Source organism: Melozone crissalis, unplaced genomic scaffold, assembly GCF_028551555.1.
Source record: "Melozone crissalis strain CALT ecotype California unplaced genomic scaffold, PUWL_Pcris_2 ptg000019l_1, whole genome shotgun sequence".
In the NCBI taxonomy this organism is placed as follows: domain Eukaryota; kingdom Metazoa; phylum Chordata; class Aves; order Passeriformes; family Passerellidae; genus Melozone; species Melozone crissalis.
Window position 1 is genome coordinate 3,601,466 of NW_026535797.1, and position 25,513 is coordinate 3,626,978.

Consider the following 25,513-nt stretch of genomic DNA (forward strand, 5'->3'; position numbering starts at 1 on the left):
CTATTTTCCAGTATTCCTTAGTAGTTTTGAATCTTTTATCCTTAACAGTCAGAAATCATTAAATACGAATTACTTGGTCTTTTGAAAGCATTTCTGAATAATGTGTTAGTAGAACACAAACATTAATTTCCACCCTGATGGAGGTAGGAAAGCTGAAGAAATCACAAAGCCCATGAAGGCTTCAGTGATTATCCTGTGCTCCACACCTTCTGCCACCAGTGCTGTGGCAGCTCCTGCCTTCTCTGAGGATAAAAACTCCTCTTTTTGAATGATGAGGGTAAGGCGAGTCCCAAAGGGACAAGCCAGCTTTGTCATCACAGGTGTCAGCAGCAGCAACCATAGAGACTCAGGGGAAAAAAAATCCACACTTTTACATGTATTTCAGTATGTTTAATACACAAACTTTGGTCAGGACTTAGATTTAGCAGAACATTTCGAGTTGTATTGCGTCATAGATGTGTAACTGTACATTTTGTGTGTGGGAAGCCTTGTTGGAGCAGGTGGTTTGAGAAGTATCCTTTATTTGGGGTAATATTGTTTGCAGGGTCAGGAAGCTGTTGTGATTCGAATTCATTTTATTAAAGCCTTGTTAAGTTTGTTCTGCTGTACCCCCATGTTCTCCCTGAGGCAGTTTACTCCTGTATTTTACCCTCCCTCAGAGCTGTCCCTCATGCAATTCCCCACCCCCTTGTTCCAGCTCTCCCCCTGCCTGTCAAGGCAACCAAGCCCCTTTTGTTCCAGAACCTTCCCTGCCACTCTCACCTCGGGCCAATCCCTGACTGCAACACCCCTTTGGAGTTCCCCTGTTCCTGGAGGCCCCATTGGCCCATGTGAGGCATCCTCCCCACCCTCCTACCCCAATAGGCCCCAGACACTTGATGGAATCCCCTCACTCCTCCCCTGAGGGTTCCCTATTGGTTTGCTGTTTGTATCCACCCCCTGACTTGTAGCTCTATAAAACCTGTTGGACAAGGGAGTTGGGGGTTGAGGTTTCATTTTGTTGTTGTCTGTTGGAGTGAGCCCTTTCGTGTGGAACTCCGAAGATGGAGAATCTCTGCTTTCCTTCTCTGTCTGGTCCCTGTTGTGGACGGTGTCTGGCCCTGCAGAGCAAGTGACTCTAAAGGTTGTGCCTCTGTAAATCCCATACCAAGGTAGTTCCCCACTGCGGGCACAGCCCTGGAGTTCTAAGAGCCAGCGCAGGCTCTGGTGGGATGCGTTAGGAAGCCACTGGAGGGGCACTTGTTCCCACTTGGTTTTCAGACAAAAAACCTGTAGATAGTGAGTTTGGGCTGCTCAGTTTGGCCTGAGAAGAGGAGTAGTGTTAACCAGTCAATGCTCAGTTTCACAGAGCCATTTTCATTTTTTCAGCTGCTCCAGGAAGGGAGTGGTGAGCCAGTCCCATGTCACTCCTGGGGAGCTGCTGCTTGAGGAGCTGCAGTGATTTGTAGACAGTCACCCAGCTCCATGCAGGACAGATGCCACTGCTCTGCTGCTGAGCCCAGCACCTTCCCCTTCTGCAGAACAAGGATAATTCACCTGCATTTGTTCTGCCATCACATGTGATAAACTAGAAGTTCTTGAGACACCAGTGTGTGCTGTTATTATATTTCTAGAGTCCCATACCTTCTCAGTGTTTTCTTAGGGCTGCAGATCTTCACAGCTCAGACTCCCTTCTTCTGTGCATTGTTCCTTTTTAGCCAGGGCTCCTTCAAGGCTCTCCCTGACTGGCCAACCCACCCTCTTTTATTCCAGTTATCTTCACCAGCCACAGCTGCAGCCCATCAAGAACAACCGGAATTTACCAGGACAAAGTATATATGCTGATATTCAAGTATAATACAGATATTTCACTAGGAGTCAAAGGCCACCTATACTATAAGTATGCTGTGGAGGGGTTTCACAGCTGGCTTGCAAGCAAAGCTGAGTTAATAGAAGGAGTGATAATTGATGATTTTTGAGTGTATCTATAGCAAGGAGGAAGGCAAAGCTGTCAGCATGGAAACATATTAGAAACAATACATGAAAATTTATGTAAGCTAGAGTACATGCATAAGTAGATGTGTATACGTGGTTTACTAAATTTCTGTTAAACTTTAGCCAATTATATTGGCGCTGATTGTTTTGCACCAGTATGATAAGTTATTGTGGTATAGTTAATGACTTAAGGTTAGGCTGTGTTAAGGGTATATAAGCTGGCTGGAGAACACAAAGAATAAAAAACTTTATCTTCTTAAACTCTGATCACGTGTGTATGTCATGTCCAACCTAACACTAAGAGTGTCCCTTCCTTTAGAGGTGCCCCGTGCCTGCCATGACAGGACCCTGATTCCTCCTCTGACCTCTAAGCAATTCTTCATGGGGTAGACCCTGATACCCCATGCACATAAAGGGTTGGAAACTTCTACGTAGCAGAATGTTGTAAGGGAAAAGTCAAAGAGGACAGGGAAAATGAGTGCGTTTGTGCCCCTGTACGAGGCTGGCTTCTTCCAGAGGAGACTCTGTGTGTGTATGGACCAGAGTCATGTAACTGGGACGTGTTGTACTGTCTGGACTGCAGTAAATGCCAGGCAGTTGCTGTACAAACCCAGCTGTGGACTTGCTGATACAGTCCTTGATTCTTCTCTCTGATCTACAGGAATAATTGCTTCACATCAAGCGTAAAGGCAGTGTAAGAAAGGGACTGGCATTTGCATGCAGTGCAATCTCAGCTGAAGAGCTCGGGTTTGAGCTCCCAGCTCTGAAGTTAGCTTTGGAAAGCACAAAAATGAAAACAAGATTAAATCCAAGTGGGGTGGGTGTTCCTGTGCAGCCATTGGATTCAGAGCAGACCATACCTACATCATTACACACATCAGGTGACAACAGAGTGGCCTCTCCAAGCACAGCTGCTTCTTGCTAGTGAAGGAGCTACTGAAAGAAAATAATTTTGGATGACCTTTCTCTTTGTGGCCTTGGGGAGATGAACTGGGGTCATGTAACAGGTCTGAGGATTGGTACCTCTATTTATGTCCACAGATGTGAGGTACAGTTTGTCATGAGGCAACCTGGATGCACTTCACCCTTGGCAGGGAGGGCTGCTTGTGCTGTCAGGCTCCTCATGGGGAGTGGGAGGCCCGGGAACGAATGCAGGGTCCTCAGACCTGGACGGGGGTGGCTTTTTCTGAGCTGAAAGTCACCACTTTGTAATAAACACAACATGGGTGTGAGAAGGAATGGTTTGGTTTAATCTAGTTCCTCTGTTTATGCTGTTGTTTAGCAGACTGGTGGGTGGTCACATGCTACACCAATAGCAAGACAATTAAAAGAAAAGGGCTCATTGGGGAAGATGAAAAAGGAAAGCCTTATAAATATGATTGCCTGGCAAAAGATTTTGAGAATATGGAAACTATAAGCAAGATTGAAATGGAAGAAAGCTTTGAGGTACCTTAGTTACTGAACAGCTAGAAAACAATGGTGTGGCTGTGCTGGCTGTGTGGGTGCAGGAGCTGTGAGGGAGCTCCAACCCCTGTGTGAGTTCTGTCCCTGTGTGTGGCAGGTTACTGGCAACCATGGGCACCTCCCTTGAGTGTTCACTGGGGTGGGAATGGACTTGGAGACAAACACAGGGGCTCCAAGGTGAGGGTTGGCAGTCCTTACCTGTAGGCCCTGAAGTACTGGGTAACACATTGTTTATTTTCTGAAAAATCCCTTTGCCAGGATTTTTTCTCCTGGGAATATGAAAAGCCTCAGCTCCTCTGTGTTTTGTTGCTCTGGAATGTGATTTGGAGAATTGTTTACCCAGCAGTGAATTGTTTTTACTTAATGACCAATCCTAGTTCAGCTGGGTCAGACTCTGGTCAGCCACAGGTTTTTGTTGCTCATTCTTTGCTGGCCTCCCTGATGTCTCCTTAATCTTGCTTTAGTACAGTTCTAGTATATTATTTTTTTTCATATAAAAAGTGGCTGTGGTGCTGCTGGTCCGTGAGACATGCCGGGTGCTGGAGCCTGGTCAGGGCTTGCTGGCAAGGCAGAGGCTGAGGGGCAGCTGGGCTCAGGGGTGTGAACACACCTGAGGAGCAGAACACTGAACTGCAGGGCCACTGAGAGCAGCTTCTCAGGGCCAGCAAGCCCTGAACAGCATGGCCATGGTGCTGGGCGGATGTGAAGGGCAGCTATACACGGAAAATGTGCTGCCTACTCTGGGGTCGTAGATCTGTGTTGGTTATTAAGGGAAGCTGGGAGAAAGTCTAAAGAAAATTACTGGAAAAGGCATGTAGATTCTAGTTTAAAAAAACTTCATTTCTTGTGTATACATCTCTGTGTATCTATGTATTTATCTATCATCTATGTATCTATCTCATCTATTTCTATATATCTATCTATCTAGATATCTATAGATATGTATGTATTTATCGATCTATGTCTATGATTATGGGTCCAAATGGGCAAGGGTGATGGGGGTGTGGTCAGGCTGACATTTGGTGCTGCTGTGTATCTGTGGCCGGCTGTAGGGTTTTTTTGCCCGCCGTTGTTGCTGCCAGATGTGTCTCATGCGAATCGGCCCAGGCTGGGAGCGGATGTCCATCGTGGATCCGTGGAAGATCCATGGAGGCCTGTATGGACGTTGTGGCCGTGGTGCTGGACTGTTGGCAGCCAAAGTGCCCTCAGACAGCCCCAGCGCTGCCTGTGTGGAAGTGCTGGGGCTGCTTTCATCAGCACTCTGGGCTGGCCCAGTGTCAATCCTGCGGCGTTTTGCTGGTGGGCCGTATGATACCGCTGAGGCACTGTCTTTCTTCGGATAGCCACGTTTGAAGGCACACCGAGGGCAAGAGGAAGAGCTGGTGGTCTTGGCCAGGCACTTGCCCTGGTAGAGCTGTGGTGCTGCCTGGTTGGGAGTGCTGGGTGTGCAGGTGTCAGCACTGTGGGCTGGCCCATCCTGGATCCTGCAGGCTTCTGCAGGAGGGCTGTGCGTTGCCCCTGACTGTATTTCTTCCTCAGTGTGGCACTGCTTTAAGGCCTGCTGAGGGCTGATGGAGCAGCTGCTCTTGAGGAGCACCGTGTCCTGGGACAGAGTCAGCAGTTCTGTGCTTGAGGTTTTGGGGCCCACAAGGTCTGATTTGCCAGTGGAACCTGCAAAGAGGGGCAGGCAGAAGGAAGGTTGTCAGGACAGTCCCCAGGCTGCAGGCAGGAGAGGCCGCTGTGGTATCCCGCCCTTTCCAGGAGCCAAGCCGTGTGACAAAGGCCCTGGTGCTAGGCCCGTTGTAGTCCCTGTGTGGATTGCATAGTGCTGAAAGCTTTGTTGCCTACCAGTGTTGGTGGCAGCACAGGTGCTGCACTCCCAGGAGCAGGTGCTGTTCCCCAAAGAGGAGCAGAGTCGATGGATGCCCTCAGCAGCACAGGAGCTGCAGAGGCGCAGTTGCCAGGGTCTGGAGGAGCAAGGAGGTGGTGAGGAAAAAGTGTCAGGGCAGGGAGTGCCTGGCAGAGCCCTTGTGCGTAATTCTACATCCCTGTGCTTGTGGGGAGCCAGATCCCCCTCAGATCGCTGCATTGCTGCTTTGGCAGCTTACCCGTGTGCCTGCGAGTGCTCCCTGCCTCCTGGACAAAGGCACATTGTGGCATCGCAGCGGCCGTGCCTCTGATCTGAGGGTCCGACGTCTGGGTCACTCTGCCATGATGGGGGTCTGCCAGAGAAGGGAGGGAAAGAGCTGAGCCCACATGAGGCAGGTGGCCGCAGTCACTGCTCCTTTGCCTGTCCCATTTGCAGGGACTGGTTGGAGCTGAGGGCAAGAGGGACAGGCCAGAGGGTGGGCAGGCCTGGCAGGGCAGTCCCTAGGCGGGCACTGTGCTTGTGCCTGGTGCCTTGTGAGCTGGGAGGAGAAAAGCCAACCTCTTAGAGAGTCGGATCCCCATGGTGAGCATTTCCGTCATGAACGGCTCTTGTTTGAGGCAACGCGGGCATCGGAAGTCAATGCCAGCGTGCAGAGCCAGTCTCTGGATGCAGTGCCGGTGGAAGCGGGCGTCTTGGCACGCGGGACACGCCATGGTTATGTAGGAGATGTTGTCTTCCACCGTGTCCAGGCAGATGGTGCAGGTGTTGTCCTGGCTTGGACGTGGCCGCAGTGCCTGCTGTGGGCGGTGCTCCCAGCAGAAGGACCTGTGAGGAAGATGGAGGAGATGGGTGAGGGAAGGGTGAAGTGCAGAGCCCTTGGGATGTGCTGGCAGTGTGGTTTCAGGAGGTGTGAGGGAGCCCCAGCCCCTGTGTGGGTTCTGTCCCTGTGTGTGGCATGTTGCTGGCAACCATGGGTTCCCGCCTTTTGCTTTCAATCAAATGCAAAGGGCTTGGAGAGAAATGCAGGGGTTCTGAGGGTGAGGGTGGGCAGCCCTTACCTGTAGGCCCCGAAGTACTGGGTGACACATTGTCCGTCTGGGGCACAGGGCAGGTGGAAGGTGCGGTCGCAGCCCGTCTGGCAGCAGGTGATGGTGGCCCCCATCTTGCAGCAGATGAAACAGCTCTGGAAAGAGCACAGCAGCCCCATGAATGTCAGGAATGGAGCTTTTTGGTCTGTTTGCATCTCCAGACACTGAGTGGGATGTGGGCAGAGCCAGGTCAGAGTCCCCAGAGCCACGTGCGCACGAGGCCCCTGCAAGAGCCAGGCCTGGGGCTTCTTTGCTGGGGAGCAGGAGGAGGTGGCCAAGCCTCTCCTGGTGCAAAGCTGCCTGCTCCTCCTGCCAGGTCATGCCCACCTTCTTGGCTGCTGCCCTGATGATGCGCCTGGTGTCCCCAACGAGAAAGTGTCCAGTGTCCTCGCGTGGGTAAAGCCCAGTGGCGAGGATCTGCAAGGCAGGGAAGGCCGAGAGCTTGTTAGGTCAGGGAGGCAGGGCCCTTGTGGGTTGAAAGCTGGAGGGAGTCTCAAGAGAATTCACCTGGCAGTAGGTGTGGACACAGAGCTTGAACTTCATTCTCTTGTCCCCACAGAGTTCGTTGTCCTGGGTGTGGTGGCACAGCATGCAGGCTGCAGAGACAGAGCAAGTGCCCCGGGCATGAGCAGGTCTGTGGGGCTGGGCAAGTGTCCATGCAGGATCAGCCCCAGGGCCCTGCAGAGTCTTTGCTCTGCTGGCTGAAGGGCAGAGCAGGTCAGGCGTGGCTGCCCCAGCAAGTGCCCAGAGCTCAGCCCAGTGTGGGAGCTCCTGCCTGGGCCTGGCCTGGTTCTTGGCTCCTCACTGACTTCCTTGCAACGCCCTGTGCCAGTGCCAGGGAGCTGTGGGGAGGGAGGCTTCTGCTCTTACCTTTTTCCTTGGGGAGAGTTTCTGGCCGTGCCCTCTTGGATCCTGAGGAGGTTGATGGTGAGCGGCCGGAGCGTCTCTTGCGCTGGCCTGCTGGCATTTCTCCTCTTCACACGCTGCACTACTCCTAAGTCAGGGGAGAGATGTGTGTGAGCTGTGTCAGAGGCAGCAGAAGCCTCTGACTTACCCTGGTGCCTGAGCAGCCTCAGGCAAGCTCCTTCTCCACGACCTCTCCTCGACTCTGAGGGTGGTGTTGATGTGCAGGCGTTATTTGTGGCTTAGGCCAGGGTGATGATGTCACTGGGCCACTGTGACATGGGCAGCACTGATGTGTGGTGATGGGCGATGGTGGTGCCGTGCCCATCCCAAGTGGTGATGTTGCAGTAGTGGCTTCTTTGGAAGGGATGGGATTAACTTCTGCTGGGAGTAAATTTTGTATTTGTGACCAAATGAATGTGGGTGAGCCAGGGCTGTGGGAGGCATGGTTGAGCAGGGGTGGTGCGGCCTGTCGTGCTGCTGAGCCCCAGCTCTCCAGGGAGCAGGCTGGTGGCAACATCTGCTGGCAGGGGACACAGGTGGGACAGCAGATCCCCGGATGGCAGGGAGAGGCCAGAGCTGACACCAAGTCTGCTGGGTGCGGGATGGTTCCCCCGGCAAGGGAACTCCTGTGTGGGTGCGGGCAGGTCACTCCTTGGTGGGTGCTGGAGGAGCGGCTCCTCGCCGTCCACCGTGAGCACAGTCGCGGATGGATATGGATGGCGGGACCAGGGCGAAGGAGGACCCGAGGCACTGGGGCAAATGCAACTGGGTTTATTTGGGGGAAGCCCGAGGGTCCAAGGAGGGAGGGAATCAGGACTACAAGTGCAGTTGAAGCGAGCTGGTGTCAGGGGTGAGCTGGTGGGCCGAAGCGGGATGGCAGGGGGTTTATAAAGGGGAAAGTGTAGGCAGGGTCGAGGTACAAATCAAGCAGTGGGTAGAGGGCTCGGAGGAGAGGACAAGGTTGGGTGATGGTGGGTGCACCTATGAGGATGTGGGGAGAGGGTGGTGTGCTTACAGAGTCCGGTGGGGGAGTGAGGAAGAGGGAATATTCCAGAAGGGAGGGAGTGGACAAGAGGTGATTGATGTTGATACGGTAGAATCCTCCCAGGGCGCCTCTGCCCCATCTTCCCTTTCCCCTCCTCCCACAGGAATGTGCTGTCAACCCTGGGGACGTAGATCTGTGTTCGTTAGAGTGAGAGAAGCTTGAAGGAAGTTTGAAGAAAATTACTGGGAAATACATATGCGTTCTCATAGTGTAAAAAAACTTTATTTTTTGTGTATGTCTATCCGTCTATGTATTTATGTATCAATGTATGGATGTATGTATGTATGGACCTATCTGTCTATCTATCTATCTATCTATCTATCTATCTATCTATCTAAACTATCTATCTATCTTTCTTTCTTTATCTATTTATATTATTTGATTATGTGTCTTTGATGGGTGAGGGTGATGGGGGTGTGGGCAGGCTGACATTTGGTGCTGCTGTGTAATTGTGGCCGGCTGTAGGGTTTTTTTGCCCGCCGTTGTTGCTGCCAGACGTGTCTCATGCGAATGGGCCCAGGCTGGGAGCGGTTGTCCATCGTGGATCCGTGGAAGATCCATGGAGGCCTGTATGGACGTTGTGGCCGTGGTGCTGGACTGTTGGCAGCCAAAGTGCCCTCAGACAGCCCCAGCGCTGCCTGTGTGGAAGTGCTGGGGCTGCTTTCATCAGCACTCTGGGCTGGCCCAGTGTCAATCCTGCGGCGTTTTGCTGGTGGGCCGTATGACACCACTGAGGCACTGTCTTTCTTTGGATAGCCACGTTTGAAGGCACACCGAGGGCAAGAGGAAGAGCTGGTGGTCTTGGCCAGGCACTTGCCCTGGGAGAGCTGTGATGCTACCTGGCTGGAAGTGCTGGGTGTGCAGGTGTCAGCACTCTGGGCTGGCCCAGTGTCAATCCTGCGGCGTTTTGCTGGTGGGCCGTATGACACCACTGAGGCACTGTCTTTCTTCGGATAGCCACGTTTGAAGGCACACCGAGGGCAAGAGGAAGAGCCGGTGGTCTTGGCCAGGCACTTGCCCTGGTAGAGCTGTGGTGCTGCCTGGTTGGGAGTGCTGGGTGTGCAGGTGTCAGCACTGTGGGCTGGCCCATCCTGGATCCTGCAGGCTTCTGCAGGAGGGCTGTGCATTGCCCCTGACTGTATTTCTTCCTCAGTGTGGCACTGCTTTAAGGCCTGCTGAGGGCTGATGGAGCAGCTGCTTTTGGTGAGCACCGTGTCCTGGGACAGAGTCAGCAGTTCTGTGCTTGAGGTTTTGGGGCCCACAAGGTCTGATTTGCCAGTGGAACCTGCAAAGAGGGGCAGCAGCAAGGTTGTAAGGACAGTCCCCAGGCTGCAGGCAGGAGAGGCCGCTGTGGTATCCCGCCCTTTCCAGGAGCCAAGCTGTGTGCCGAGGGCCCTGGTGCCAGGCCCGTTGTAGTCCCTGTGTGGATTGCATAGTGCTGAAAGCTTTGTTGCCTACCAGTGTTGGTGGCAGCACAGGTGCTGCACTCCCAGGAGCAGGTGCTGTTCCCCAAAGAGGAGCAGAGTCGGTGGATGCCCTCAGCAGCACAGGAGCTGCAGAGCCGCAGTTGCCAGGGTCTGGAGGAGCAAGGAGGTGGTGAGGAGAAAGTGTCAGGGCAGGGAGTGCCTGGCAGAGCCCTTGTGCGTAATTCTACATCCCTGTGCTTGTGGGGAGCCAGATCCCCCTCAGATCGCTGCATTGCTGCTTTGGCAGCTTACCCGTGTGCCTGCGAGTGCTCCCTGCCTCCTGGACAAAGGCACGTTGTGGCATCGCAGCGGCCGTGCCTCTGATCTGAGGGTCCGACGTCTGGGTCACTCTGCCATGATGGGGGTCTGCCAGAGAAGGGAGGGAAAGAGCTGAGCCCACATGAGGCAGGTGGCCGCAGTCACTGCTCCTTTGCCTGTCCCATTTGCAGGGACTGGTTGGAGCTGAGGGCAAGAGGGACAGGCCAGAGGGTGGGCAGGCCTGGCAGGGCAGTCCCTAGGCGGGCACTGTGCTTGTGCCTGGTGCCTTGTGAGCTGGGAGGAGAAAAGCCAACCTCTTAGAGAGTCGGATCCCCATGGTGAGCATTTCCGTCATGAACGGCTCTTGTTTGAGGCAACGCGGGCATCGGAAGTCAATGCCAGCGTGCAGAGCCAGTCTCTGGATGCAGTGCCGGTGGAAGCGGGCGTCTTGGCACGCGGGACACGCCATGGTTATGTAGGAGATGTTGTCTTCCACCGTGTCCAGGCAGATGGTGCAGGTGTTGTCCTGGCTTGGACGTGGCCGCAGTGCCTGCTGTGGGCGGTGCTCCCAGCAGAAGGACCTGTGAGGAAGATGGAGGAGATGGGTGAGGGAAGGGTGAAGTGCAGAGCCCTTGGGATGTGCTGGCAGTGTGGTTTCAGGAGGTGTGAGGGAGCCCCAGCCCCTGTGTGGGTTCTGTCCCTGTGTGTGGCATGTTGCTGGCAACCATGGGTTCCCGCCTTTTGCTTTCAATCAAATGCAAAGGGCTTGGAGAGAAATGCAGGGGTTCTGAGGGTGAGGGTGGGCAGCCCTTACCTGTAGGCCCCGAAGTACTGGGTGACACATTGTCCGTCTGGGGCACAGGGCAGGTGGAAGGTGCGGTCGCAGCCCGTCTGGCAGCAGGTGATGGTGGCCCCCATCTTGCAGCAGATGAAACAGCTCTGGAAAGAGCACAGCAGCCCCATGAATGTCAGGAATGGAGCTTTTTGGTCTGTTTGCATCTCCAGACACTGAGTGGGATGTGGGCAGAGCCAGGTCAGAGTCCCCAGAGCCACGTGCGCACGAGGCCCCTGCAAGAGCCAGGCCTGGGGCTTCTTTGCTGGGGAGCAGGAGGAGGTGGCCAAGCCTCTCCTGGTGCAAAGCTGCCTGCTCCTCCTGCCAGGTCATGCCCACCTTCTTGGCTGCTGCCCTGATGATGCGCCTGGTGTCCCCAACGAGAAAGTGTCCAGTGTCCTCGCGTGGGTAAAGCCCAGTGGCGAGGATCTGCAAGGCAGGGAAGGCCGAGAGCTTGTTAGGTCAGGGAGGCAGGGCCCTTGTGGGTTGAAAGCTTGAGGGAGTCTCAAGAGAATTCACCTGGCAGTAGGTGTGGACACAGAGCTTGAACTTCATTCTCTTGTCCCCACAGAGTTCGTTGTCCTGGGTGTGGTGGCACAGCATGCAGGCTGCAGAGACAGAGCAAGTGCCCCGGGCATGAGCAGGTCTGTGGGGCTGGGCAAGTGTCCATGCAGGATCAGCCCCAGGGCCCTGCAGAGTCTTTGCTCTGCTGGCTGAAGGGCAGAGCAGGTCAGGCGTGGCTGCCCCAGCAAGTGCCCAGAGCTCAGCCCAGTGTGGGAGCTCCTGCCTGGGCCTGGCCTGGTTCTTGGCTCCTCACTGACTTCCTTGCAACGCCCTGTGCCAGTGCCAGGGAGCTGTGGGGAGGGAGGCTTCTGCTCTTACCTTTTTCCTTGGGGAGAGTTTCTGGCCGTGCCCTCTTGGATCCTGAGGAGGTTGATGGTGAGCGGCCGGAGCGTCTCTTGCGCTGGCCTGCTGGCATTTCTCCTCTTCACACGCTGCACTACTCCTAAGTCAGGGGAGAGATGTGTGTGAGCTGTGTCAGAGGCAGCAGAAGCCTCTGACTTACCCTGGTGCCTGAGCAGCCTCAGGCAAGCTCCTTCTCCACGACCTCTCCTCGACTCTGAGGGTGGTGTTGATGTGCAGGCGTTATTTGTGGCTTAGGCCAGGGTGATGATGTCACTGGGCCACTGTGACATGGGCAGCACTGATGTGTGGTGATGGGCGATGGTGGTGCCGTGCCCATCCCAAGTGGTGATGTTGCAGTAGTGGCTTCTTTGGAAGGGATGGGATTAACTTCTGCTGGGAGTAAATTTTGTATTTGTGACCAAATGAATGTGGGTGAGCCAGGGCTGTGGGAGGCATGGTTGAGCAGGGGTGGTGCGGCCTGTCGTGCTGCTGAGCCCCAGCTCTCCAGGGAGCAGGCTGGTGGCAACATCTGCTGGCAGGGGACACAGGTGGGACAGCAGATCCCCGGATGGCAGGGAGAGGCCAGAGCTGACACCAAGTCTGCTGGGTGCGGGATGGTTCCCCCGGCAAGGGAACTCCTGTGTGGGTGCGGGCAGGTCACTCCTTGGTGGGTGCTGGAGGAGCGGCTCCTCGCCGTCCACCGTGAGCACAGTCGCGGATGGATATGGATGGCGGGACCAGGGCGAAGGAGGACCCGAGGCACTGGGGCAAATGCAACTGGGTTTATTTGGGGGAAGCCCGAGGGTCCAAGGAGGGAGGGAATCAGGACTACAAGTGCAGTTGAAGCGAGCTGGTGTCAGGGGTGAGCTGGTGGGCCGAAGCGGGATGGCAGGGGGTTTATAAAGGGGAAAGTGTAGGCAGGGTCGAGGTACAAATCAAGCAGTGGGTAGAGGGCTCGGAGGAGAGGACAAGGTTGGGTGATGGTGGGTGCACCTATGAGGATGTGGGGAGAGGGTGGTGTGCTTACAGAGTCCGGTGGGGGAGTGAGGAAGAGGGAATATTCCAGAAGGGAGGGAGTGGACAAGAGGTGATTGATGTTGATACGGTAGAATCCTCCCAGGGCGCCTCTGCCCCATCTTCCCTTTCCCCTCCTCCCACAGGAATGTGCTGTCAACCCTGGGGACGTAGATCTGTGTTCGTTAGAGTGAGAGAAGCTTGAAGGAAGTTTGAAGAAAATTACTGGGAAATACATATGCGTTCTCATAGTGTAAAAAAACTTTATTTTTTGTGTATGTCTATCCGTCTATGTATTTATGTATCAATGTATGGATGTATGTATGTATGGACCTATCTGTCTATCTATCTATCTATCTATCTATCTATCTATCTATCTATCTAAACTATCTATCTATCTTTCTTTCTTTATCTATTTATATTATTTGATTATGTGTCTTTGATGGGTGAGGGTGATGGGGGTGTGGGCAGGCTGACATTTGGTGCTGCTGTGTAATTGTGGCCGGCTGTAGGGTTTTTTTGCCCGCCGTTGTTGCTGCCAGACGTGTCTCATGCGAATGGGCCCAGGCTGGGAGCGGTTGTCCATCGTGGATCCGTGGAAGATCCATGGAGGCCTGTATGGACGTTGTGGCCGTGGTGCTGGACTGTTGGCAGCCAAAGTGCCCTCAGACAGCCCCAGCGCTGCCTGTGTGGAAGTGCTGGGGCTGCTTTCATCAGCACTCTGGGCTGGCCCAGTGTCAATCCTGCGGCGTTTTGCTGGTGGGCCGTATGACACCACTGAGGCACTGTCTTTCTTTGGATAGCCACGTTTGAAGGCACACCGAGGGCAAGAGGAAGAGCTGGTGGTCTTGGCCAGGCACTTGCCCTGGGAGAGCTGTGATGCTACCTGGCTGGAAGTGCTGGGTGTGCAGGTGTCAGCACTCTGGGCTGGCCCAGTGTCAATCCTGCGGCGTTTTGCTGGTGGGCCGTATGACACCACTGAGGCACTGTCTTTCTTCGGATAGCCACGTTTGAAGGCACACCGAGGGCAAGAGGAAGAGCCGGTGGTCTTGGCCAGGCACTTGCCCTGGTAGAGCTGTGGTGCTGCCTGGTTGGGAGTGCTGGGTGTGCAGGTGTCAGCACTGTGGGCTGGCCCATCCTGGATCCTGCAGGCTTCTGCAGGAGGGCTGTGCATTGCCCCTGACTGTATTTCTTCCTCAGTGTGGCACTGCTTTAAGGCCTGCTGAGGGCTGATGGAGCAGCTGCTTTTGGTGAGCACCGTGTCCTGGGACAGAGTCAGCAGTTCTGTGCTTGAGGTTTTGGGGCCCACAAGGTCTGATTTGCCAGTGGAACCTGCAAAGAGGGGCAGCAGCAAGGTTGTAAGGACAGTCCCCAGGCTGCAGGCAGGAGAGGCCGCTGTGGTATCCCGCCCTTTCCAGGAGCCAAGCTGTGTGCCGAGGGCCCTGGTGCCAGGCCCGTTGTAGTCCCTGTGTGGATTGCATAGTGCTGAAAGCTTTGTTGCCTACCAGTGTTGGTGGCAGCACAGGTGCTGCACTCCCAGGAGCAGGTGCTGTTCCCCAAAGAGGAGCAGAGTCGGTGGATGCCCTCAGCAGCACAGGAGCTGCAGAGCCGCAGTTGCCAGGGTCTGGAGGAGCAAGGAGGTGGTGAGGAGAAAGTGTCAGGGCAGGGAGTGCCTGGCAGAGCCCTTGTGCGTAATTCTACATCCCTGTGCTTGTGGGGAGCCAGATCCCCCTCAGATCGCTGCATTGCTGCTTTGGCAGCTTACCCGTGTGCCTGCGAGTGCTCCCTGCCTCCTGGACAAAGGCACGTTGTGGCATCGCAGCGGCCGTGCCTCTGATCTGAGGGTCCGACCTCTGGGTCACTCTGCCATGATGGGGGTCTGCCAGAGAAGGGAGGGAAAGAGCTGAGCCCACATCAGGCAGGTGGCCGCAGTCACTGCTCCTTTGCCTGTCCCATTTGCAGGGACTGGTTGGAGCTGAGGGCAAGAGGGACAGGGCAGAGGGTGGGTAGGCCCGGCAGGGCAGTCCCTAGGCGGGCACTGTGCTTGTGCCTGGTGCCTTGTGAGCTGGGAGGAGAAAAGCCAACCTCTTAGAGAGTCGGATCCCCATGGTGAGCATTTCCGTCATGAACGGCTCTTGTTTGAGGCAACGCGGGCATCGGAAGTCAATGCCAGCGTGCAGAGCCAGTCTCTGGATGCAGTGCCGGTGGAAGCGGGCGTCTTGGCACGCGGGACACGCCATGGTTATGTAGGAGATGTTGTCTTCCACCGTGTCCAGGCAGATGGTGCAGGTGTTGTCCTGGCTTGAATGTGGCCGCAGTGCCTGCTGTGGGCGGTGCTCCCAGCAGAAGGACCTGTGAGGAAGATGGAGGAGATGGGTGAGGGAAGGGTGAAGTGCAGAGCCCTTGGGCTGTGCTGGCAGTGTGGTTTCAGGAGGTGTGAGGGAGCCCCAGCCCCTGTGTGGGTTCTGTCCCTGTGTGTGGCACGTTGCTGGCAACCATGGGTTCTCGCCTTATGCATTCACTGGAATGTAAAGGGCTTGGAGAGAAATGCAGGGGTTCCGAGGGTGAGGGTGGGCAGCCCTTACCTGTAGGCCCCGAAGTACTGGGTGACACATTGTCCGTCTGGGGCACAGGGCAGGTGGAAGGTGCGGTCGCAGCCCGTCTGGCAGCAAGTGATGGTGGCCCCCATCTTGCAGCAGATGAAACAGGTCTGGAAAGAGCACAGCAGCCCCATGAATGTCAGGACTGGAGCTTTTTGGTCTGTTTGCATCTCCAGACAGTGAGTGGGATGTGGGCAGAGCCAGGTCAGAGTCCCCAGAGCCACGTGCGCACGAGGCCCCTGCAAGAGCCAGGCCTGGGGCTTCTTTGCTGGGGAGCAGGAGGAGGTGGCCAAGCCTCTCCTGGTGCAAAGCTGCCTGCTCCTCCTGCCAGGTCATGCCCACCTTCTTGGCTGCTGCCCTGATGATGCGCCTGGTGTCCCCAGCGAGAAAGTGTCCAGTGTCCTCGCGTGGGTAAAGCCCAGTGGCGAGGATCTGCAAGGCAGGGAAGGCCGAGAGCTTGTTAGGTCAGGGAGGCAGGGCCCTTGTGGGCTGAAAGCTGGAGGGAGTCTCAAGAGAATTCACCTGGCAGTAGGTGTGGACACAGAGCTTGAACTTCATTCTCTTGTCCCCACAGAGTTCGTTGTCCTGGGTGTGGTGGCACAGCATGCAGGCTGCAGAGACAGAGCAAGTGCCCCGGGCATGAGCAGGTCTGTGGGGCTGGGCAAGTGTCCATGCAGGATCAGCCCCAGGGCCCTGCAGAGTCTTTGCTCTGCTGGCTGAAGGGCAGAGCAGGTCAGGCGTGGCTGCCCCAGCAAGTGCCCAGAGCTCAGCCCAGTGTGGGAGCTCCTGCCTGGGCCTGGCCTGGTTCTTGGCTCCTCACTGACTTCCTTGCAACGCCCTGTGCCAGTGCCAGGGAGCTGTGGGGAGGGAGGCTTCTGCTCTTACCTTTTTCCTTGGGGAGAGTTTCTGGCCGTGCCCTCTTGGATCCTGAGGAGGTTGATGGTGAGCGGCCGGAGCGTCTCTTGCGCTGGCCTGCTGGCATTTCTCCTCTTCACACGCTGCACTACTCCTAAGTCAGGGGAGAGATGTGTGTGAGCTGTGTCAGAGGCAGCAGAAGCCTCTGACTTACCCTGGTGCCTGAGCAGCCTCAGGCAAGCTCCTTCTCCACGACCTCTCCTCGACTCTGAGGGTGGTGTTGATGTGCAGGCGTTATTTGTGGCTTAGGCCAGGGTGATGATGTCACTGGGCCACTGTGACATGGGCAGCACTGATGTGTGGTGATGGGCGATGGTGGTGCCGTGCCCATCCCAAGTGGTGATGTTGCAGTAGTGGCTTCTTTGGAAGGGATGGGATTAACTTCTGCTGGGAGTAAATTTTGTATTTGTGACCAAATGAATGTGGGTGAGCCAGGGCTGTGGGAGGCATGGTTGAGCAGGGGTGGTGCGGCCTGTCGTGCTGCTGAGCCCCAGCTCTCCAGGGAGCAGGCTGGTGGCAACATCTGCTGGCAGGGGACACAGGTGGGACAGCAGATCCCCGGATGGCAGGGAGAGGCCAGAGCTGACACCAAGTCTGCTGGGTGCGGGATGGTTCCCCCAGCAAGGGAACTCCTGTGTGGGTGCGGGCATGTCACTCCTTGGTGGGTGCTGGAGGAGCGGCTCCTCGCCGTCCACCGTGAGCACAGTCGCGGATGGATATGGATGGCGGGACCAGGGCGAAGGAGGACCCGAGGCACTGGGGCAAATGCAACTGGGTTTATTTGGGGGAAGCCCGAGGGTCCAAGGAGGGAGGGAATCAGGACTACAAGTGCAGTTGAAGCGAGCTGGTGTCAGGGGTGAGCTGGTGGGCCGAAGCGGGATGGCAGGGGGTTTATAAAGGGGAAAGTGTAGGCAGGGTCGAGGTACAAATCAAGCAGTGGGTAGAGGGCTCGGAGGAGAGGACAAGGTTGGGTGATGGTGGGTGCACCTATGAGGATGTGGGGAGAGGGTGGTGTGGTTACAGAGTCCGGTGGGGGAGTGAGGAAGAGGGAATATTCCAGAAGGGAGGGAGTGGACAAGAGGTGATTGATGTTGATACGGTAGAATCCTCCCAGGGCGCCTCTGCCCCATCTTCCCTTTCCCCTCCTCCCACAGGAATGTGCTGTCAACCCTGGGGACGTAGATCTGTGTTCGTTAGAGTGAGAGAAGCTTGAAGGAAGTTTGAAGAAAATTACTGGGAAATACATATGCGTTCTCATAGTGTAAAAAAACTTTATTTTTTGTGTATGTCTATCCGTCTATGTATTTATGTGTCAATGTATGGATGTATGTATGTATGGACCTATCTGTCTATCTATCTATCTATCTATCTATCTATCTATCTAAACTATCTATCTATCTTTCTTTCTTTATCTATTTATATTATTTGATTATGTGTCTTTGATGGGTGAGGGTGATGGGGGTGTGGGCAGGCTGACATTTGGTGCTGCTGTGTAATTGTGGCCGGCTGTAGGGTTTTTTTGCCCGCCGTTGTTGCTGCCAGACGTGTCTCATGCGAATGGGCCCAGGCTGGGAGCGGTTGTCCATCGTGGATCCGTGGAAGATCCATGGAGGCCTGTATGGACGTTGTGGCCGTGGTGCTGGACTGTTGGCAGCCAAAGTGCCCTCAGACAGCCCCAGCGCTGCCTGTGTGGAAGTGCTGGGGCTGCTTTCATCAGCACTCTGGGCTGGCCCAGTGTCAATCCTGCGGCGTTTTGCTGGTGGGCCGTATGACACCACTGAGGCACTGTCTTTCTTCGGATAGCCACGTTTGAAGGCACACCGAGGGCAAGAGGAAGAGCCGGTGGTCTTGGCCAGGCACTTGCCCTGGTAGAGCTGTGGTGCTGCCTGGTTGGGAGTGCTGGGTGTGCAGGTGTCAGCACTGTGGGCTGGCCCATCCTGGATCCTGCAGGCTTCTGCAGGAGGGCTGTGCGTTGCCCCTGACTGTATTTCTTCCTCAGTGTGGCACTGCTTTAAGGCCTGCTGAGGGCTGATGGAGCAGCTGCTCTTGGTGAGCACCGTGTCCTGGGACAGAGTCAGCAGTTCTGTGCTTGAGGTTTTGGGGCCCACAAGGTCTGATTTGCCAGTGGAACCTGCAAAGAGGGGCAGCAGCAAGGTTGTAAGGACAGTCCCCAGGCTGCAGGCAGGAGAGGCCGCTGTGGTATCCCGCCCTTTCCAGGAGCCAAGCCGTGTGACAAAGGCCCTGGTGCTAGGCCCGTTGTAGTCCCTGTGTGGATTGCATAGTGCTGAAAGCTTTGTTGCCTACCAGTGTTGGTGGCAGCACAGGTGCTGCACTCCCAGGAGCAGGTGCTGTTCCCCAAAGAGGAGCAGAGTCGGTGGATGCCCTCAGCAGCACAGGAGCTGCAGAGGCGCAGTTGTCAGGGTCTGGAGGAGCAAGGAGGTGGTGAGGAGAAAGTGTCAGGGCAGGGAGTGCCTGGCAGAGCCCTTGTGCGTAATTCTACATCCCTGTGCTTGTGGGGAGCCAGATCCCCCTCAGATCGCTGCATTGCTGCTTTGGCAGCTTACCCGTGTGCCTGCGAGTGCTCCCTGCCTCCTGGACAAAGGCACGTTGTGGCATCGCAGCGGCCGTGCCTCTGATCTGAGGGTCCGACCTCTGGGTCACTCTGCCATGATGGGGGTCTACCAGAGAAGGGAGGGAAAGAGCTGAGCCCACATCAGGCAGGTGGCCGCAGTCACTGCTCCTTTGCCTGTCCCATTTGCAGGGACTGGTTGGAGCTGAGGGCAAGAGGGACAGGCCAGAGGGTGGGCAGGCCCGGCAGGGCAGTCCCTAGGCGGGCACTGTGCTTGTGCCTGGTGCCTTGTGAGCTGGGAGGAGAAAAGCCAACCTCTTAGAGAGTCGGATCCCCATGGTGAGCATTTCCGTCATGAACGGCTCTTGTTTGAGGCAACGCGGGCATCGGAAGTCAATGCCAGCGTGCAGAGCCAGTCTCTGGATGCAGTGCCGGTGGAAGCGGGCGTCTTGGCACGCGGGACACGCCATGGTTATGTAGGAGATGTTGTCTTCCACCGTGTCCAGGCAGATGGTGCAGGTGTTGTCCTGGCTTGAACGTGGCCGCAGTGCCTGCTGTGGGCGGTGCTCCCAGCAGAAGGACCTGTGAGGAAGATGGAGGAGATGGGTGAGGGAAGGGTGAAGTGCAGAGCCCTTGGGCTGTGCTGGCAGTGTGGGTTCAGGAGGTGTGAGGGAGCCCCAGCCCCTGTGTGGGTTCTGTCCCTGTGTGTGGCATGTTGCTGGCAACCATGGGTTCCCGCCTTTTGCTTTCAATCAAATGTAAAGGGCTTGGAGAGAAATGCAGGGGTTCTGAGGGTGAGGGTGGGCAGCCCTTACCTGTAGGCCCCGAAGTACTGGGTGACACATTGTCCGTCTGGGGCACAGGGCAGGTGGAAGGTGCGGTCGCAGCCCGTCTGGCAGCAGGTGATGGTGGCCCCCATCTTGCAGCAGATGAAACAGGTCTGGAAAGAGCACAGCAGCCCCATGAATGTCAGGACTGGAGCTTTTTGGTCTGTTTGCATCTCCAGACAGTGAGTGGGATGTGGGCAGAGCCAGGTCAGAGTCCCCAGAGCCACGTGCGCACGAGGCCCCTGCAAGAGCCAGGCCTGGGGCTTCTTTGCTGGGGAGCAGGAGGAGGTGGCCAAGCCTCTCCTGGTGCAAAGCTGCCTGCTCCTCCTGCCAGGTCATGCCCACCTTCTTGGCTGCTGCCCTGATGATGCGCCTGGTGTCCCCAGCGAGAAAGTGTCCAGTGTCCTCGCGTGGGTAAAGCCCAGTGGCGAGGATCTGCAAGGCAGGGAAGGCCGAGAGCTTGTTAGGTCAGGGAGGCAGGGCCCTTGTGGGCTGAAAGCTGGAGGGAGTCTCAAGAGAATTCACCTGGCAGTAGGTGTGGACACAGAGCTTGAACTTCATTCTCTTGTCCCCACAGAGTTCGTTGTCCTGGGTGTGGTGGCACAGCATGCAGGCTGCAGAGACAGAGCAAGTGCCCCGGGCATGAGCAGGTCTGTGGGGCTGGGCAAGTGTCCATGCAGGATCAGCCCCAGGGCCCTGCAGAGTCTTTGCTCTGCTGGCTGAAGGGCAGAGCAGGTCAGGCGTGGCTGCCCCAGCAAGTGCCCAGAGCTCAGCCCAGTGTGGGAGCTCCTGCCTGGGCCTGGCCTGGTTCTTGGCTCCTCACTGACTTCCTTGCAACGCCCTGTGCCAGTGCCAGGGAGCTGTGGGGAGGGAGGCTTCTGCTCTTACCTTTTTCCTTGGGGAGAGTTTCTGGCCGTGCCCTCTTGGATCCTGAGGAGGTTGATGGTGAGCGGCCGGAGCGTCTCTTGCGCTGGCCTGCTGGCATTTCTCCTCTTCACACGCTGCACTACTCCTAAGTCAGGGGAGAGATGTGTGTGAGCTGTGTCAGAGGCAGCAGAAGCCTCTGACTTACCCTGGTGCCTGAGCAGCCTCAGGCAAGCTCCTTCTCCACGACCTCTCCTCGACTCTGAGGGTGGTGTTGATGTGCAGGCGTTATTTGTGGCTTAGGCCAGGGTGATGATGTCACTGGGCCACTGTGACATGGGCAGCACTGATGTGTGGTGATGGGCGATGGTGGTGCCGTGCCCATCCCAAGTGGTGATGTTGCAGTAGTGGCTTCTTTGGAAGGGATGGGATTAACTTCTGCTGGGAGTAAATTTTGTATTTGTGACCAAATGAATGTGGGTGAGCCAGGGCTGTGGGAGGCATGGTTGAGCAGGGGTGGTGCGGCCTGTCGTGCTGCTGAGCCCCAGCTCTCCAGGGAGCAGGCTGGTGGCAACATCTGCTGGCAGGGGACACAGGTGGGACAGCAGATCCCCGGATGGCAGGGAGAGGCCAGAGCTGACACCAAGTCTGCTGGGTGCGGGATGGTTCCCCCAGCAAGGGAACTCCTGTGTGGGTGCGGGCAGGTCACTCCTTGGTGGGTGCCGGAGGAGCGGCTCCTCGCCGTCCACCGTGAGCACAGTCGCGGATGGATATGGATGGCGGGACCAGGGCGAAGGAGGACCCGAGGCACTGGGGCAAATGCAACTGGGTTTATTTGGGGGAAGCCCGAGGGTCCAAGGAGGGAGGGAATCAGGACTACAAGTGCAGTTGAAGCGAGCTGGTGTCAGGGGTGAGCTGGTGGGCCGAAGCGGGATGGCAGGGGGTTTATAAAGGGGAAAGTGTAGGCAGGGTCGAGGTACAAATCAAGCAGTGGGTAGAGGGCTCGGAGGAGAGGACAAGGTTGGGTGATGGTGGGTGCACCTATGAGGATGTGGGGAGAGGGTGGTGTGCTTACAGAGTCCGGTGGGGGAGTGAGGAAGAGGGAATATTCCAGAAGGGAGGGAGTGGACAAGAGGTGATTGATGTTGATACGGTAGAATCCTCCCAGGGCGCCTCTGCCCCATCTTCCCTTTCCCCTCCTCCCACAGGAATGTGCTGTCAACCCTGGGGACGTAGATCTGTGTTCGTTAGAGTGAGAGAAGCTTGAAGGAAGTTTGAAGAAAATTACTGGGAAATACATATGCGTTCTCATAGTGTAAAAAAACTTTATTTTTTGTGTATGTCTATCCGTCTATGTATTTATGTGTCAATGTATGGATGTATGTATGTATGGACCTATCTGTCTATCTATCTATCTATCTATCTATCTATCTATCTATCTAAACTATCTATCTATCTTTCTTTCTTTATCTATTTATATTATTTGATTATGTGTCTTTGATGGGTGAGGGTGATGGGGGTGTGGGCAGGCTGACATTTGGTGCTGCTGTGTAATTGTGGCCGGCTGTAGGGTTTTTTTGCCCGCCGTTGTTGCTGCCAGACGTGTCTCATGCGAATCGGCCCAGGCTGGGAGCGGATGTCCATCGTGGATCCGTGGAAGATCCATGGAGGCCTGTATGGACGTTGTGGCCGTGGTGCTGGACTGTTGGCAGCCAAAGTGCCCTCAGACAGCCCCAGCGCTGCCTGTGTGGAAGTGCTGGGGCTGCTTTCATCAGCACTCTGGGCTGGCCCAGTGTCAATCCTGCGGCGTTTTGCTGGTGGGCCGTATGACACCACTGAGGCACTGTCTTTCTTTGGATAGCCACGTTTGAAGGCACACCGAGGGCAAGAGGAAGAGCTGGTGGTCTTGGCCAGGCACTTGCCCTGGGAGAGCTGTGATGCTACCTGGCTGGAAGTGCTGGGTGTGCAGGTGTCAGCACTCTGGGCTGGCCCAGTGTCAATCCTGCGGCGTTTTGCTGGTGGGCCGTATGACACCACTGAGGCACTGTCTTTCTTCGGATAGCCACGTTTGAAGGCACACCGAGGGCAAGAGGAAGAGCCGGTGGTCTTGGCCAGGCACTTGCCCTGGTAGAGCTGTGGTGCTGCCTGGTTGGGAGTGCTGGGTGTGCAGGTGTCAGCACTGTGGGCTGGCCCATCCTGGATCCTGCAGGCTTCTGCAGGAGGGCTGTGCGTTGCCCCTGACTGTATTTCTTCCTCAGTGTGGCACTGCTTTAAGGCCTGCTGAGGGCTGATGGAGCAGCTGCTCTTGGTGAGCACCGTGTCCTGGGACAGAGTCAGCAGTTCTGTGCTTGAGGTTTTGGGGCCCACAAGGTCTGATTTGCCAGTGGAACCTGCAAAGAGGGGCAGCAGCAAGGTTGTAAGGACAGTCCCCAGGCTGCAGGCAGGAGAGGCCGCTGTGGTATCCCGCCCTTTCCAGGAGCCAAGCCGTGTGACAAAGGCCCTGGTGCTAGGCCCGTTGTAGTCCCTGTGTGGATTGCATAGTGCTGAAAGCTTTGTTGCCTACCAGTGTTGGTGGCAGCACAGGTGCTGCACTCCCAGGAGCAGGTGCTGTTCCCCAAAGAGGAGCAGAGTCGGTGGATGCCCTCAGCAGCACAGGAGCTGCAGAGGCGCAGTTGCCAGGGTCTGGAGGAGCAAGGAGGTGGTGAGGAGAAAGTGTCAGGGCAGGGAGTGCCTGGCAGAGCCCTTGTGCGTAATTCTACATCCCTGTGCTTGTGGGGAGCCAGATCCCCCTCAGATCGCTGCATTGCTGCTTTGGCAGCTTACCCGTGTGCCTGCGAGTGCTCCCTGCCTCCTGGACAAAGGCACGTTGTGGCATCGCAGCGGCCGTGCCTCTGATCTGAGGGTCCGACCTCTGGGTCACTCTGCCATGATGGGGGTCTGCCAGAGAAGGGAGGGAAAGAGCTGAGCCCACATCAGGCAGGTGGCCGCAGTCACTGCTCCTTTGCCTGTCCCATTTGCAGGGACTGGTTGGAGCTGAGGGCAAGAGGGACAGGCCAGAGGGTGGGCAGGCCCGGCAGGGCAGTCCCTAGGCGGGCACTGTGCTTGTGCCTGGTGCCTTGTGAGCTGGGAGGAGAAAAGCCAACCTCTTAGAGAGTCGGATCCCCATGGTGAGCATTTCCGTCATGAACGGCTCTTGTTTGAGGCAACGCGGGCATCGGAAGTCAATGCCAGCGTGCAGAGCCAGTCTCTGGATGCAGTGCCGGTGGAAGCGGGCGTCTTGGCACGCGGGACACGCCATGGTTATGTAGGAGATGTTGTCTTCCACCGTGTCCAGGCAGATGGTGCAGGTGTTGTCCTGGCTTGAACGTGGCCGCAGTGCCTGCTGTGGGCGGTGCTCCCAGCAGAAGGACCTGTGAGGAAGATGGAGGAGATGGGTGAGGGAAGGGTGAAGTGCAGAGCCCTTGGGCTGTGCTGGCAGTGTGGGTTCAGGAGGTGTGAGGGAGCCCCAGCCCCTGTGTGGGTTCTGTCCCTGTGTGTGGCATGTTGCTGGCAACCATGGGTTCCCGCCTTTTGCTTTCAATCAAATGTAAAGGGCTTGGAGAGAAATGCAGGGGTTCTGAGGGTGAGGGTGGGCAGCCCTTACCTGTAGGCCCCGAAGTACTGGGTGACACATTGTCCGTCTGGGGCACAGGGCAGGTGGAAGGTGCGGTCGCAGCCCGTCTGGCAGCAGGTGATGGTGGCCCCCATCTTGCAGCAGATGAAACAGGTCTGGAAAGAGCACAGCAGCCCCATGAATGTCAGGACTGGAGCTTTTTGGTCTGTTTGCATCTCCAGACAGTGAGTGGGATGTGGGCAGAGCCAGGTCAGAGTCCCCAGAGCCACGTGCGCACGAGGCCCCTGCAAGAGCCAGGCCTGGGGCTTCTTTGCTGGGGAGCAGGAGGAGGTGGCCAAGCCTCTCCTGGTGCAAAGCTGCCTGCTCCTCCTGCCAGGTCATGCCCACCTTCTTGGCTGCTGCCCTGATGATGCGCCTGGTGTCCCCAGCGAGAAAGTGTCCAGTGTCCTCGCGTGGGTAAAGCCCAGTGGCGAGGATCTGCAAGGCAGGGAAGGCCGAGAGCTTGTTAGGTCAGGGAGGCAGGGCCCTTGTGGGTTGAAAGCTGGAGGGAGTCTCAAGAGAATTCACCTGGCAGTAGGTGTGGACACAGAGCTTGAACTTCATTCTCTTGTCCCCACAGAGTTCGTTGTCCTGGGTGTGGTGGCACAGCATGCAGGCTGCAGAGACAGAGCAAGTGCCCCGGGCATGAGCAGGTCTGTGGGGCTGGGCAAGTGTCCATGCAGGATCAGCCCCAGGGCCCTGCAGAGTCTTTGCTCTGCTGGCTGAAGGGCAGAGCAGGTCAGGCGTGGCTGCCCCAGCAAGTGCCCAGAGCTCAGCCCAGTGTGGGAGCTCCTGCCTGGGCCTGGCCTGGTTCTTGGCTCCTCACTGACTTCCTTGCAACGCCCTGTGCCAGTGCCAGGGAGCTGTGGGGAGGGAGGCTTCTGCTCTTACCTTTTTCCTTGGGGAGAGTTTCTGGCCGTGCCCTCTTGGATCCTGAGGAGGTTGATGGTGAGCGGCCGGAGCGTCTCTTGCGCTGGCCTGCTGGCATTTCTCCTCTTCACACGCTGCACTACTCCTAAGTCAGGGGAGAGATGTGTGTGAGCTGTGTCAGAGGCAGCAGAAGCCTCTGACTTACCCTGGTGCCTGAGCAGCCTCAGGCAAGCTCCTTCTCCACGACCTCTCCTCGACTCTGAGGGTGGTGTTGATGTGCAGGCGTTATTTGTGGCTTAGGCCAGGGTGATGATGTCACTGGGCCACTGTGACATGGGCAGCACTGATGTGTGGTGATGGGCGATGGTGGTGCCGTGCCCATCCCAAGTGGTG

The 25,513-nt window shown here is 56.4% G+C and overlaps 1 protein-coding gene and 3 pseudogenes across 1 annotated transcript; all 4 read right to left on the reverse strand.

The window, feature by feature from the left end:
• Positions 1 to 9,496: 9,496 nt before the first annotated feature.
• On the reverse strand, positions 9,497 to 11,882 carry LOC128937495 (PHD finger protein 7-like; annotated as a pseudogene).
• Positions 11,883 to 14,386: 2,504 nt separating this feature from the next.
• LOC128937498 (PHD finger protein 7-like) lies at positions 14,387 to 17,924 on the reverse strand (the record flags this gene model as incomplete). The annotated part of the gene is made up of 6 exons (XM_054277240.1): positions 17,883 to 17,924; positions 15,766 to 15,855; positions 15,409 to 15,533; positions 14,909 to 15,175; positions 14,589 to 14,702; positions 14,387 to 14,447 (listed from the first exon to the last, which is right to left on the reverse strand). Coding segments are annotated over exons 1-6 (699 nt in total), but the record flags the coding sequence as incomplete, so codon positions are not given.
• Positions 17,925 to 18,333: 409 nt separating this feature from the next.
• LOC128937499 (PHD finger protein 7-like) lies at positions 18,334 to 19,907 on the reverse strand (annotated as a pseudogene).
• A 2,945-nt stretch (positions 19,908 to 22,852) lies between these two features.
• LOC128937500 (PHD finger protein 7-like) lies at positions 22,853 to 25,238 on the reverse strand (annotated as a pseudogene).
• Positions 25,239 to 25,513: the final 275 nt, after the last annotated feature.